The sequence below is a fragment of the Mustela nivalis genome (genome assembly GCF_964662115.1).
Source record: "Mustela nivalis genome assembly, chromosome: 19".
Classification (NCBI taxonomy): domain Eukaryota; kingdom Metazoa; phylum Chordata; class Mammalia; order Carnivora; family Mustelidae; genus Mustela; species Mustela nivalis.
In genome coordinates, this window is record NC_139038.1 from 23,800,382 (window position 1) to 23,814,296 (window position 13,915).

Consider the following 13,915-nt stretch of genomic DNA (forward strand, 5'->3'; position numbering starts at 1 on the left):
TCTCTCTCTCTCTCTCAAAAAAAAAAAAAAAAAAGTGATCTGGTCAGACAGCTTGCTGAAGGTGTTGTTTTTTTTAATTATTTTTATTAACATAAAATATTATTTTCCCCAGGAGTACAGGTCTGTGAATCATCAGGCTTACATGGGGTAGGTGTTTTTAAAGGTCAATAAAACATTATGGAATTGGAGTGCCTGGGTGGCTCAGCTGGTTAAGCAGCTGCCTTCGGTTCAGGTCGTGATCCCACAGTGCTGGGACTGAGCCCCGCATCGGGCTCCCTGCTCAGTGGGGAGCCTGCTTCTCCCTCTCCCTCTGCCTGCCGCTCTGTCCACTTGTGCTCTCTCTGTCAAATAAATAAAATCTTTTTTAAAAAAAGTTATGGAATCAATGCTGTTTTACTCAGATTTTTATAAAGTGTATAATGAGTAAAATGTAAATTTCTCCCACTCCTGCTGAACATGACAGCACCGTGGAGTAGAAATAGACAAGCACTCTTGGCTTTACTTCATCAGGCATATTTGCTGGCCACACATCTAAGTTGTAATAACCAGGAGTCATGTTGCCAAATAGATAGACCCCAGCCAGCTAACAGGTGCCTGAAGTTAAGAGCTACAGTGACCTGAGATTCTAAATCTGAATTATTTGCTGCACATTTGAATTACCTGTAGAGCTTTAAAAAAAAAAAAAAATCCAAATGCCCAGGTTGCATGAATGGCTAGGAACAGAAGTCAGGTGTCCATATTTTTTAAGAATCTCGAAATGATTCCACTGCACAGCAAAGTTTGGAAACCACTAGAATAAGACAAGAATTAGGACAACTCATTAGAAATGAGCAATTTATTTTATGAACTGAAACACAAATGTATCACTTGCTTCCTAAGAAGTTGTGTTTCAGAAAATGACATGAAATGCATGTTAAGTATTCCCTATTTTTCCGTTTACATCACACATACTTCTCAGAATAAAAAAATAGACATAAGTAAACAAATATAACACGTATAATTAAAGAATATTGGCTTGAGGGGGTGTCCAACCTTTGACCTCCCTCCAGCCTTCCTCCAGAGAGAAAGCTGGATCTGCCCATGATCCCTCCCTCTGGGCTTGGCTAACTTGTGGCTGCTTTGTCTCACCCCTATAGGGCATGGTGGAGAAGTGGCTCCAGCAGGTGGAGAAGATGATGATTGCCAGTATGCAGGAAGTTATTAGACTTGGGATTGAAGCATATGTCCAGGTAAATGAGAATTGGGGTACAGGGGCCAGGGTGTTAGTACAGCGACAACAACATTGGGAAGAAGAGTAAATGGATCAATTCTAAGCACCCCTCTGCCTTCTACCAAAACCCACCCAGACCTGCTGGGTAACACCTGACCCTTTCGTGACCCCGCTGTGCCTCTTTCTTCTTTCCCTCTGAATCCTGGGGTGGTGCACATATTTCTGGTGAAACATTTACAATTAGAAGCAGGTGACACAAGACAAGATGGTTAACCAGAACCCTCTGGCTGCTAGCTACAAGTCCCTTCTGTGAAATGAAATGATGGCAGGAGGTCTTTTTAGAGCACCTTCCAATTAAGCATTTCTCCCTCTAGGCTTTTTGTTTATAGTACACATGCCATGAACAGTACAATTCATTAAACTCCCCAAGTATTAGGGGAAACAGGTAAGACCGAAGAAAGCCAAAAGAAAAGAACTGGTGGTGATCACTCTTCAGCCATCTCCTAGCAAGGTTAAATATAGGCAGACCAGGTCTTTGTGCTCCTTGACTTTGGGTGCCTTTTCTTCTTACTTTTCAGGGCTCTACCCCCACGACCTCTTCCATCGAAAGGAAGAATATTCAGTTAACACCTTCCTAGTAAAGTACAGGGTACTGACCCTGGTGTCCCTCTTAGAAGGATTGCATTATAAATGAAAGGCCGGTCCTTTAGGCCGGTCCTTTGTCCTATGATTTATTTTAAATAAAAATTAAGAATCTTTAAATTTACATTTAAATTTTAAATGTAAATTTAATTTACATTTAAATTTAATTTAAATGTAAATAAAAGATAAACGGTGACCTGTATGGAAGAACCTCATGCCATTGCATCCAGAGCAAGAGTCAGCAAACGTTTTCTGTAAAGCAAATGTTATTATAATGTCTTCAGCTCTGTGGGCCGCACATACTATTTAGCTTGGCCTTGGTAGTGCAGAAGCAGCTGTGGATGATTGGTAAAGAATGGGTAAGGCTCTGTTACAGTACACCTTTATTTATAAAAACAAATGCAAGGCCACATTCAGCCCTCTGGTGTAGTTTGCCACATCTGTAGTCTAAAAACAAGTTTGGGGGGTTGGGGTTCTGGGCTAGGCTGAGAAAACTGGCCCGGAACTGCAACATTGTGTAGCCTTCAGAAAGGGTAGTTATGAAAACTCTCTGTGAACAACACCTTGATGATAACTATGTAAAATCCTTGGATTGGTAGCTTAAGGAAAAAGAAAAAAAAAGTTGATGAGATTGTTGATGTTTTGTTTTTTGTTTTCAAAAAATTCAGGGAGGAAGGCATAAATCAGTAATCCCAAAAATGTCAAGTCTAGTAGCTTCCAAGAGTGGGGGAGAGTTGTGTGTTTGTTGAGGGGATGTGGCGGTGGGGAATGTTTTTCAGAAGTGGGTTTTGGTCCCACAGGATGAACTGACATACCACATGACCCCCTGCACTTTCCCAGGTACGGCGTAATCAGTGGGTCTTGCAGTGGCCTGGCCAAGTGGTCATCTGTGTCTCTTCCATCTTTTGGACCAAGGAGGTGTCCCAAGCCCTGGTGGAAAAGACCCTACCAGTAAGTGAGCATGTCTTGAAGCTAGTGGAGGAGAGTCAAGCTTGATTAGGATCTGAAGGACATATAATTAAAGTAGCCATGTTTTTTAAACAGTAAAAAATCACAGCATCCAACCATGGCATAGAGAAGTTAGGGTTTTCATGGAGACAGTGGGATGGAGAATCTGGCGTTGGAACTGACCCATGGAGTTCTCTGTTGTAATACCCACCCTGGTCCTTCTCAGGCAGAAATTCTAGGCTGCAGTATTTTAAGTTTGTATCAGTCTTTGCTTTCAAGGGTCAACTTAGTAGAATTTCCACCAACAGAGACCTCTGGTCTTCTTCCTGGGCCAAATGATCACCTGGTCCTGTTTCCCCTCCTTCCTGCCACCTGCAATTGGGCACAAACCCACCTACAGCTCTTCCTTCCATGTTCCCTTGAGACTAAGAGTGCTCAAGTCCTACTTGTCCTCAGATCCAGGCCCGTATATTTCCAGTTAACTCTTGCCATTGAAACCAGTGTTTGAGAGTTCAAGACCTGGATGGACTTGGGTTCAAATCCTGATACTTTCCTTTGTTAGCTGTGTGACCATGGGCAAGTTCCTTGACCTGAGTCTCAGTCTCCTTGACTATATAATGTGCTACAGTACACCACGTTGTATTACAACTTCATAGTACTGTATTGTGGGAGAGTTAAATGAGATGCTGGCAAGTTAGTCAGTACTAGAGCCCAGGCTATGAACCCCACAGGGCAGAGGCCATGTTTGTTTGGCTCACTGTTGTATCTCCTGGGGTTATTGCAATGCTGAGCACATAGTAGGTGCTTAATAAATATTTACTGAAGAAATGAATGGTAATTCATTCTCAAACTTTTCACCATGGTATCATTTCCCATGATGATCTTATCAGACCTTCTGTTCTTTCTCCCCATAGATGACTGGCTGTGGACCAGAAAATATTTCACTTTACTGTATTTTGCTTTATACCTTAAAATTAGAACATGAGCATTTGACCAAGGTTCAAATTTACACACATTCCATGTTGATAATTCCTACAGACATATTGCACTTGACACTTGCAAACTGCTTTCATGTATTTCATTTCAAATTTTTGAAGCACTAAAAAATTCTGATTTTTGTGACTGCATCTCTGTGCCCCCGTTTTCCTACCTATAAAAAGGGGAGACTGCTTCCCATCATACACCCCTGCCCTGATGGATATGGATGCTGAATAACGTGGCTCAGCATCCTAAAGGAAGCAGGTACTGGTATGGGATCGCCATCCATCCACCCATCCATCTATCTATTGTTCATTTAACAAATATTTGTTTGACGTCTGCTCCATGCTGGAATGAGGCTACTAGGCAAAGGGATTTAGAGTTGAATGAGAGAGACATGGTGTCTGTCCTCATGGGTTTACAATCTACTGGGGGAGATAAAAAGTCTCTTTGCTAGAACTGTGATAAGGAAGTACAGCGATCCAGGAAGCATGGGGAGGAAGGACAGAAATAAGAGACATTAGAAATGGAGACAATTTCTCAGAAAAATGGCATCTAAGAAGAGACATAAGATATAAATAGGAATTAGCCAAGCAAAGAACAGGAGAAAGAGTGTTCCAGAGAGAGAGACCAGAATGTGCAGAAGTCAGAAGATGAAAAATATGGTGCATTCCAGCAACTGAAGGCACTTGGGTCCAGAGTAGCTGTGGCACGGGTGTGGTTCAGAAAGATGTGCGAAGCAGCCCTATCCCCAGGGGTTTTCCAGACCCACAGCAAGGGCAGTGGGAAAGCACTGAAAAGGCTGTTTGTTTTTTGCTGCATGTCAGGTACTTTATTAATAACAACAACCATCAGTATTTACTGTGTACTTTATTCACATTGTGCCAAGTGCTTCACCATCTCATTTAATCTTCAAAACAGCTCCAAGAGGTAGTTGTAATTATCTAGACTCGACAGACCAGGAAACTGAAACTCAGAGGGTTAATATCTTTTGCCTGGACCTGCCTAGCTAGGAAGTGGGGAAGGTGAGCTATGAACCTATGAAGTTAGTCTCCATTTTTTTTTCCTTTTTTACAATTATTTCTGTGTTTTAACTCTTTTTTTTAAGATTTTATTTATTTATTTGACAGACAGAGATCACAAGTAGGCAGAGAGGCAGGCAGAGAGAGAGAGAGAGTGAGGAGGAAGCAGGCTCCCCACTGAGCAGAGAGCCCAATGTGGGGCTCAATCCCAGGACCCTGGGATCATGACCTGAGCCAAAGGCAGAGGTTTTAACTCACTGAGCCACCCAGGTGCCTCTGTGTTTTAACTCTTTATTTTGAAGTAATGCCAGCCTTACAATTAATGTTGCAAAAATAATGCAAAGAATTCTCATGCACCCTTCATCCAGAATCCCCCAACATTAACATCTTAAGTAACCACAGTACAGTTATCCAAATCAGGAAACCAGCGTTGATGCAAGATACATTTCTATCTAATCCATAAACCTGTTAAATTGGCTAATCTAAATTTAGCCATTTGCTCCACTGATGTCTTTTTTGTCTGGTCCAGGATCCATTCCAGGATTATCGTTTACGTACATTTAGTTTTCACATCCCCTGTGTCTCCCTTAATCAGAAAAATTTCAGGTTTATTTTTTTATTAATTCATATTTATTGTGTAATTTCTATACAGTAAAAGTTACTCTTTTTAGTATAGAGTTCTGATTTTGAACAAACACATCCTTTTGTGTAACCACCATCCCAATCAAGATACAGAACTGTTCCATGCCCTCCCCAAATTCCCTCAAGCCCCTTGGGGTAACTCCTTTCCCCGCTCCATGCCTCTGGCAATGACCAATCTGCTGTCTGCTCCTGCAGTTTTATCTTTTCCACGATATCATAACCATAAAATCAAGGTATCTAGCCTTTGAAATTTGACTTCTTTCAATTAACATAATGCATTTGCAGTTTGTCTAGAGATTAATGAAGGGGTAAGGGAAAGGCACTCGGAGGGATGGCTTGGACCATGGGGTAGTAGAGGGTGCCATTCCCCAAGAGGGAGTTAACAGAGGAGAATCCAGTTTAACCGGTCGTCCCCTCCTATGCCCCTGCCAGGATTTTCTGAAAAAGAGCAACGATCAGATTGCAGAGATCGTCCAGCTGGTCCGAGGGAAGCTGAGCAGTGGGGCTCGACTCACCCTCGGGGCCCTCACGGTCATCGATGTCCACGGTGAGCAAGGAGGCTTCCCTGGCGTTGCTGACTGTCTAAGAATAGCAGCCAAGCTTGCTGTTCTCCATTCCCCTGGATGGAGGGGTTCGGGGTCCCCTTTGCCATTAGGGAGGGGCTTGTCCAACTGAGAGTGAGGCGAGGAGGTAAGGAGAGAAGCCAGAGCGTCTGTGAATCTCCAGTGTGTTTTCCCCTCCCATGCCCACCCTGGTTTCCAGGAAACCTCCAAGCAGGGCTCTCACAGAGACAATGGCAGCCAAAGCCATTTCTGAGATTCACCATCTTAGAATGATTTCTTAAGACTGACCATGGCTCATATTTTTGAACACTCACCAGGTGCCAGGCTCTGTGCTAAGTGCTTGACACACATGATCTCACTTTTATACACACTTCTCAAATTAAGGACCTGAGGCTGAGGTAAATAACTTACCCAGAGGCATACAGCAGCTACTCAGGAGCAGAGGTTGTTTTATAATTTGATGTAATTGATTTAATTGTAATTCTATGTCTGATTCCAAACCCAAGAGACTGGAAATGGGCAGTGTATGCAGGGAGTCAGCAGGAGAGAGAGATAATGCCTTCCAGCACTTTCCTTTAAAAAAAAAAAAAAAGAAGAAGAAGAAGAAGGGGAGGAGGAGGAAGAACTGGGGTCTTTATATAAAACAAACCACCCCCTCACCCTCACTCCATCACCACCAAGGAAACTAGGGTGGACTAGCTGGTTGCCTGGAAACAGTGTCTCTCTTGTTCATACACCCAGCTTCCTCCTGGCATTTCGTGGCATCTTATTCTCCCTAAGGTTGATGCTCATTTCAATCTAATTTCTCTTGGATAGACTAGCATGAAATCAGGGAGAAAGAAAGAAAAATGTGACCTTCGTTTGGCAGGAAGTGCAGGTGTGGTTACTGCCCCGGGTGGCTGTGTTCACACACGTGCACACACGCACATACACCTGTATTCATGGGACATACATGCACATACACACTGCATCACGCAGGCATCCCCAAGTCATTTCCTTGAGACTTGCCTTCGTCTTGGGTCCCTCCTAGAGACCCCTACTCCTGCTACCATTCTATGATTTCTCTCAAGAACCTGGAGGGGAATTAAATTCCTCAGGAAGGATGGAAGAGCTGTCAGTATAATCTTGAAGGACTCTTCTCTGGAGGGTTTTGGATTTCACTGTCATAAAGACTTCTCTTCGCAGATAGGCAGTAGACTTGCAGAAACATCCCTTTACAAAGTTTTATTTCTGAGATAACTAAATTAGAGCTGCTGTCCTACTTTTTATTTTTTTTTTAAGTAGGTTTTGTGCTCAGCATGGGGCTTGAACTCACGACTGTGAGATCAAGACCTGAGCTGAGATCAAGAGTTAGAGGTTTAACCAACTGAGCCACCCAGCCACCCCTACTGTCCTAGTTCTGAGAATCTCAATAGCTCTCACCTAAGAGTTCCCTAAAAAATAGCTAATGATTCTTAGAAATCTTTGTGCACTCTTCAACATCAAGGCCTCCCATCACTGTGAGAAGATTAAATTAGGCTCATAATCCTGTGAGAGAAAGAAGGAAACCCAGAAGTATATCTCCCATCTGGTTTCTCAGGCCCCCAGATGGAAAGACTATATCTAACCATAGGTTCATGAGACCCTTTCCCTTGCCAACTGCATCAGGCCAAGCTGACTGTTTTCTCCTAGGATATCCTAGAAGCCTAGAACATGGCCAAAAATGTCATACTGGAGATATGACAGCATTTGGGGTAACTACATATTACAAAGCTCTCGGGGTCAGTCCCCCAAGAATTTGGGAATGATAACAGTATCTAATATTTATAAATCTTTCTTTTCTTCCTTTCATCTATCTATATATGTGTAGATATTTACATATGTACATATATATGTACGTGTAGGTATATATATGTGTGTGTATACAGTTGATCCTTGAACAACATGGGTTTGAACTGCACAGGTCCACTTACATGGGAATTTCTTTTGATAAATACAATCTATAAATGTATTTTCTCCTCCTTATGATTTTCTTAAATATTTTCTCTAGCTTACTTTATTGTAAGAACACAGTATATAATACATATGACTTACAAAAGATGTGTTAATTGGCTATTACCTGTAAGGATTCTAGTTGACAGTAGGCTATTAGTAATTAATTGTGAGGGGAGTCAAAGTTCTATGCAGATTTTTTTTCCTGTACCATGGGTGGGCACACCTAGCCTCCCTGTTGTTCGAGGGTTAATTGTATGTACAGTTAATCCTCCTGATAACCTTATAATAATCCTATAAGGTAGGTACTATGTTATTCCCATCTTACAGATTATGCAGCTCAATAGAGAGGTTGAGCAACTTGCCCAAAGTCACATAGCTAGTTAATGGCAGATTCAGAATTAGGATCCCAGCAATCTGATTTCAGAGTATACATTTTTTTTTAATTTTTTATTTTTTATAAACATATATATTTATCCCCAGGGGTACAGGTCTGTGAATCACCAGGTTTACATACTTCACAGCACTCACCAAAGCACATACCCTCCCCAATGTCCATAATCCCACCCCCTTCTCCCAAACCCCCTCCCCCCAGCAACCCTCAGTTTGTTTTGTGAGATTAAGAGTCACTTATGGTTTGTCTCTCTCCCAATCCCATCTTGTTTCATTGATTCTTCTCCTACCCACTTAAGCCCCCATGTTGCATCATGCTTAGTGAAATAAGTCAGAGTATACATTTTTGATGCCTCTGCTGTACTGCTTGCCGACAACACAGCAGATTCTTTGCCTGGCTTCTCAAGTGAAGCAAAGACCAGCCTCCAAAAGAAATTGCTATGTGCAGGTTAGGGGTAGGCAGGGAGGCAGGTTGAGTCTGAAACTGTTTGTGGAGAGTGACTGCTGGCTTGGATGATGTCCTCAGACCTCCACTGAGCAGTCTGTGGGCTTGGGAGTATGCTGACAGCTCTGCATTTGTGTGTTTCCATGTCTGCGTCTGTCCCAACAGCTCGTGATGTGGTGGCCAAGTTATCTGGGGATAACATCTGTGACCTGAACGATTTCCAGTGGATTTCCCAGCTGCGTTACTACTGGGATTCAAAGGACGTGCAGGTGCAGATGATTACCACAGAAGCCTTGTATGGCTATGAGTACCTGGGGAACTCCCCCCGGCTGGTGATTACGCCCCTCACGGACCGCTGCTACAGGTAACCTCTGCCCTCCCCCGCCCTCCCAGACGCAAAGGGTGAATAACCATCCCAGAACGAAAAGCTTCTGGGGAAGAAGGTGTGGGGCATCTTGAGTTTGTGACTTTTACATCTACATTTCATATTCTCAGATTTTAGAATTTTGCCCTTAGTTACCATGGTCCCACAGATGGGCATGGAAATTGGGCCTTAGGCCAGACATGAGAACCCAGTAGGAGTCCTAATGCAAATTAATGTGGCCAAACCAACAAGCAGAATGTTGATGCCTGTCCTTAAAAATACCACAGTACTTAAATAGAAAGCTCTCTGATGGCAGGAATCAAGATGGTGCCTGGAGATCGCAAGGAGGAAAGATAGAAAAGGGGCCAGATGAAGGACTCTGGCAAGGAGTCTCCAAGCTCAGCCAGCCAGTCTGTTGGTGAGACGTAGTCATTCCATGCTGAGCAAAATGCTTTATACTTTTCTTGATATTCATACCATTAGAAATCTGACCTCTGATGGAGGCATAATACTCCATCAGAAAGGATGAATTCCCAACTTTTGTGGCAACATGGACGGGACTGGAAGAGATGATGCTGAGTGAAATAAGTCAAGCAGAGAGAGTCAATGATCATATGGTTTCACTTATTTGTGGAGCATAACAAATAGCATGGAGGACAAGGGGAGATGGAGAGGAGAAGGGAGTTGAGGGAAATTGGAAGGGGAGGTGAACCATGAGAGACTATGGACTCTGAAAAACAATCTGAGGGTTTTGAAGGGGTGGGGGGTGGGAGGTTGGGGTACCAGGTGGTGGGTATTAGAGAGGGCACAGATTGCATGGAGCACTGGGTGTGGTGCAAAAACAATGAATACTGTTAGACTGAAAAATATAAAAATAATAATAATAATAATAATGAAATCTGACCTCTGTAAATGTGTCAACTTTGTGATACTTAGACTTTCTTTGATTTTTGTATATTCTTTTTTTTTAAAGATTTATTTACTTATTTGACAGAGAGAGAGAGTACGCAAGTATGCAGAGAGGCAGGCAGAGAGAGAGGGTAAAGCAGGCTCCCCACTGAGCAGAGAGCCCGATGCAGGACTGGATCCCAGGACCCTGAGATCATGACTGGAGCTGAAGGCAGAGGCTTAATCCACTGAGCCACCCAGGCACCCAATTTTTGTATATTCCTTAACGGGAAATTTTTTTGTAATCGTAAAGATAATTCTTGAGAATTTTTTCATTCAAAGCCCTCAATCTCTTATTTTCTGTGTTCTGTGATTTTTGGTCTTCATTCATTTATTTATTTCACCTGTTACTCAATAGCCATTTCTTAAACACTCCTGTGCACCAGGCATGCCATCAAGAAATCCTCAACCTAATGGGGTTAGGGGACAGGATGTAGTCGGATGAGTATAAGATGGTGTGTTAACTGAAACCATAGAAGCTCATACAAGGGCTGCAGTGTCTCAAGTGAAGAACACATCATTAATTTCTAACATTTATTTTTGCCCTACTCTTACCATACTGAATGAAATACAGATTCTGAACTCAAGAGTTCATAATCCACTGAGAGAAATATATTTATTTCCACCACTCCATTAACACTGGTGATCTTTCGAATCTGGAGTTTATGAAGACTTTTAACTCTTATTTGATTCATTTATGTATGTATTCATTTATCCATTCAGTCATTCATTCAAACAAGTGATTATGGGTACCCACGCACCAGGCTCTGGGGTTACAGTGCTGAGTAAAACAGATTTTTTTTTTTACAATGATGATATGTTTGTCATATAAACAGGAAAAAAATTAAAGCTATTTGTATGAATCAGAGCAAAATAAAACAAAAGTCCATTTCTTTCCTGTGTCTTGGGACTTGGGTACCAAATTCTTTTTTTTTTTTTTTTTTTTTTTTTTAAAGAGGGGAAGAGAGTCAGGGGAGGTACAGAAGGAGGAAGAGAATCTTAAGCAGGCTCCATATCGAGCATAGAACCCAACCCTAGGGCTTGATCTCACAACCTAGAGATCATGACCTGAGCTGAAATCAAGTCATTCACTTTACTGGCTGAGCCATCCAGGCACCCCACTGGACACCAAATTCTTATTTTTTCCCCTTAGGACACTGATGGGGGCTTTGAAGCTGAACCTTGGGGGAGCTCCAGAGGGACCAGCTGGTACAGGCAAGACAGAAACCACCAAAGATCTGGCCAAAGCTTTAGCCAAGCAGGTAGGGAAATGCGGTCTGTTCTTAACCTCTCTTCCCATTCCTCTCCAGACTCCTGTCCAGGAGGGTTGGCGTGAAGTTCAAGATGGTTTAGGGGGAGAGGTAAAGTGGGGCCCCAGCTCCTGCAGTGGAATAGGAGGAAAGGAGCCCTACCTGTATTTCATGTGCAGAGTAATTCAGATAGGAGAGAACCCATCCCTAATGGTGCCCACATCCTCCCTCTCTCTAGTGCGTGGTCTTCAACTGCTCAGATGGTCTGGATTACAAAGCCATGGGGAAGTTCTTCAAGGGGCTGGCCCAGGCTGGAGCATGGGCCTGTTTTGATGAGTTCAACAGGATTGAGGTAATGCAGCAACTGGCCTGCAGAGCAGGGGTTGGACATGCAGTGGCCTTTTTCTGGGCTCTCAGCTCCTCAGTGACAGGGCTTTATGTGTCCTCTAAGACCCCTTCACAGAGGAAGTATTCAATGAGCTAAACAAAAACAGTCCCAGGAAGACAAAGTACATATACATCCTCATTGTAGTCATTCATGCACTCATTCAAAAATTTACTGAGCAGCTAGTATATGTCAGATACTCTGCAGTTGTTCAGGACACAAAGCTAAGTAAGAAAAGAGTGATACAATTATAGCAAAGGCAAATAAAAGTTAAGTGAAACAAATAGAAAATGATAGAAGTCTATAGTCGTGGTATAAAGGAGCCGTCATAAAAGAGAGGGGTGATTAATTCTTTTTGGGCGGGGAATTTAGGTCAGGAAATGTAAACATGCAATTAGAACCAATCAACACTATTTGAATCCATATGATGGGTAAAACATTATGCTGGGTGCTAGAACAAAGATAAAATACTAGGGAAAGTAGTAATACACACACACACACACACACACACCAATTTTCTTTTTCTTTACCAAAACCCCAAATCATTCTCCTCATTTAGATGTGAAGGTCTGGTTCTCAGATGAGTTTTTGTCGTCGCCAAGTGAGGGGGCCCCAGGCAGCCTGGGGTGGTGGCTGTCGCAGCAGGAGCTTGTGTCAGCCAGCCACTCTCACCCCAGGTAGAGGTGCTCTCTGTGGTGGCTCAGCAGATCCTCAGCATTCAACAGGCCATCATCCGGAAGCTGAAGACATTCATCTTTGAAGGCACCGAGCTCTCTCTCAACCCAACCTGTGCTGTCTTCATCACCATGAACCCCGGGTATGCTGGCAGGGCTGAGCTCCCAGATAACCTCAAGGTAAATGTCAGCATGTATAAAATCTGTGAGTACTTTATGGCATAGAAACCTCTGGAAGTAACCAGGGATCTCACAGAGAAGGCAAACAGAGGGTGGCATTCTGTTGTCCTTGAGAAGTAGTCGTGGAGCAGCAAGGGTGCTAAGACAGGGCCCCAGAACATAACTCCACCCCCAACAAGGTGTCATGGGAAGGGGTGTATATATATACACAGGATGAACCATGGCAATTAGAAAATGATGGACACTGGAGTAAGGTCACTAATTCGTCTACAGGGGGTCAGACAGCTAATGTAAGTGAGAGGAACCAGCTGGGCATGGTAGGGACTCTGACAAATACCCCATCCAGATCAGCAGCCCCTCCTTAGCCCCAGCCTACTGTTGCCAAGCAGGAATTGTCAGGTCTTCTCATTTTTCAGGAAAAACCAGAAATTTGGATTTCTACATCTGATTTTGTGATCCTGGCTCAATGCAAAAAAAAAAAAAAAAAAAAAAAAAAAATCCCTGTAGGCCAAACAAAAGCATCTAATTATAAGACAGCATCAAAGTTAGACACAGAACCGGGGGCACTTGGGTGGCTCAGGTCGTAATCTCAGGGTCCTGGGATCTAACCCTGTGTCAGGCTCCCTGCTCACTGGGGAGTCTGCTTCTTCCTCTCCTTCTGTCCCTCTCAGCCTTGTGCTGTCTGTCTGTCTGTCTCTCTCTCTGTGTCAAATAAATGAATAAAATATTTTTCTTAAAGATTTTATTCATTTATTTGACACAGAGAGAGATCACAAGTAGGCAGAGAGAGAGGCAGAGAGAGAGAAGGGGAAGCAGGCTCCTCGCTGAGCAGAGAGCCCGATGCAGAGGCCGATCCCAGGACCCTGAGTTCATGACTGAACCTAAGGCAGAGACTTAACCCACTGAGCCACCCAGGCACCCTAAATGAATAAAGTCTTAAAACAAACAAGTAAACAAACGAAAAAAAAACCCTAGGCTGAACCACGTGGAGCTCCCCTTTATTACTACAGTTAAGCCGAGGTGGTGTCCATACCAAAGCAGGCTATTTCAACCAACTGCAGAGATGATAAGGAAGCATGTATGTCTCCAGTGCCTACTGCTTAGCTGGCCTGAGTTATAGCATTGCAATAGGCCTTGGTCCTGCTGCTCCTGGAGAAGGACGGCACTTCTGAAGGGAAGAGAGAGTCACCAAGGCCATGTTCAAGGGAATAGGCTGTGATGACCTTAGCCTGCTGCTCTCATGGGAGGAAAAACTCCAAAGTACAAGATGGCTTGATCTCCTCCTGTGGGAAGAGACTCT

The 13,915-nt window shown here is 43.3% G+C and overlaps 1 protein-coding gene across 4 annotated transcripts in view; it reads left to right on the forward strand.

Annotated features, from left to right (window-relative positions):
- DNAH3 (dynein axonemal heavy chain 3) overlaps positions 1 to 13,915 on the forward strand; it is a 176,096-nt gene that overhangs the window by 73,750 nt on the left and 88,431 nt on the right. For all 4 annotated transcript variants that reach the window (XM_082714819.1, XM_082714822.1, XM_082714821.1 and 1 more), the window contains 7 exons: positions 1,137 to 1,229; positions 2,693 to 2,803; positions 5,875 to 5,989; positions 8,980 to 9,178; positions 11,280 to 11,388; positions 11,615 to 11,728; positions 12,439 to 12,615. In XM_082714819.1, coding sequence (XP_082570945.1) covers positions 1,137 to 1,229; positions 2,693 to 2,803; positions 5,875 to 5,989; positions 8,980 to 9,178; positions 11,280 to 11,388; positions 11,615 to 11,728; positions 12,439 to 12,615 — 918 coding nt within the window. The remainder of the gene's footprint in view (positions 1 to 1,136; positions 1,230 to 2,692; positions 2,804 to 5,874; positions 5,990 to 8,979; positions 9,179 to 11,279; positions 11,389 to 11,614; positions 11,729 to 12,438; positions 12,616 to 13,915) is intronic.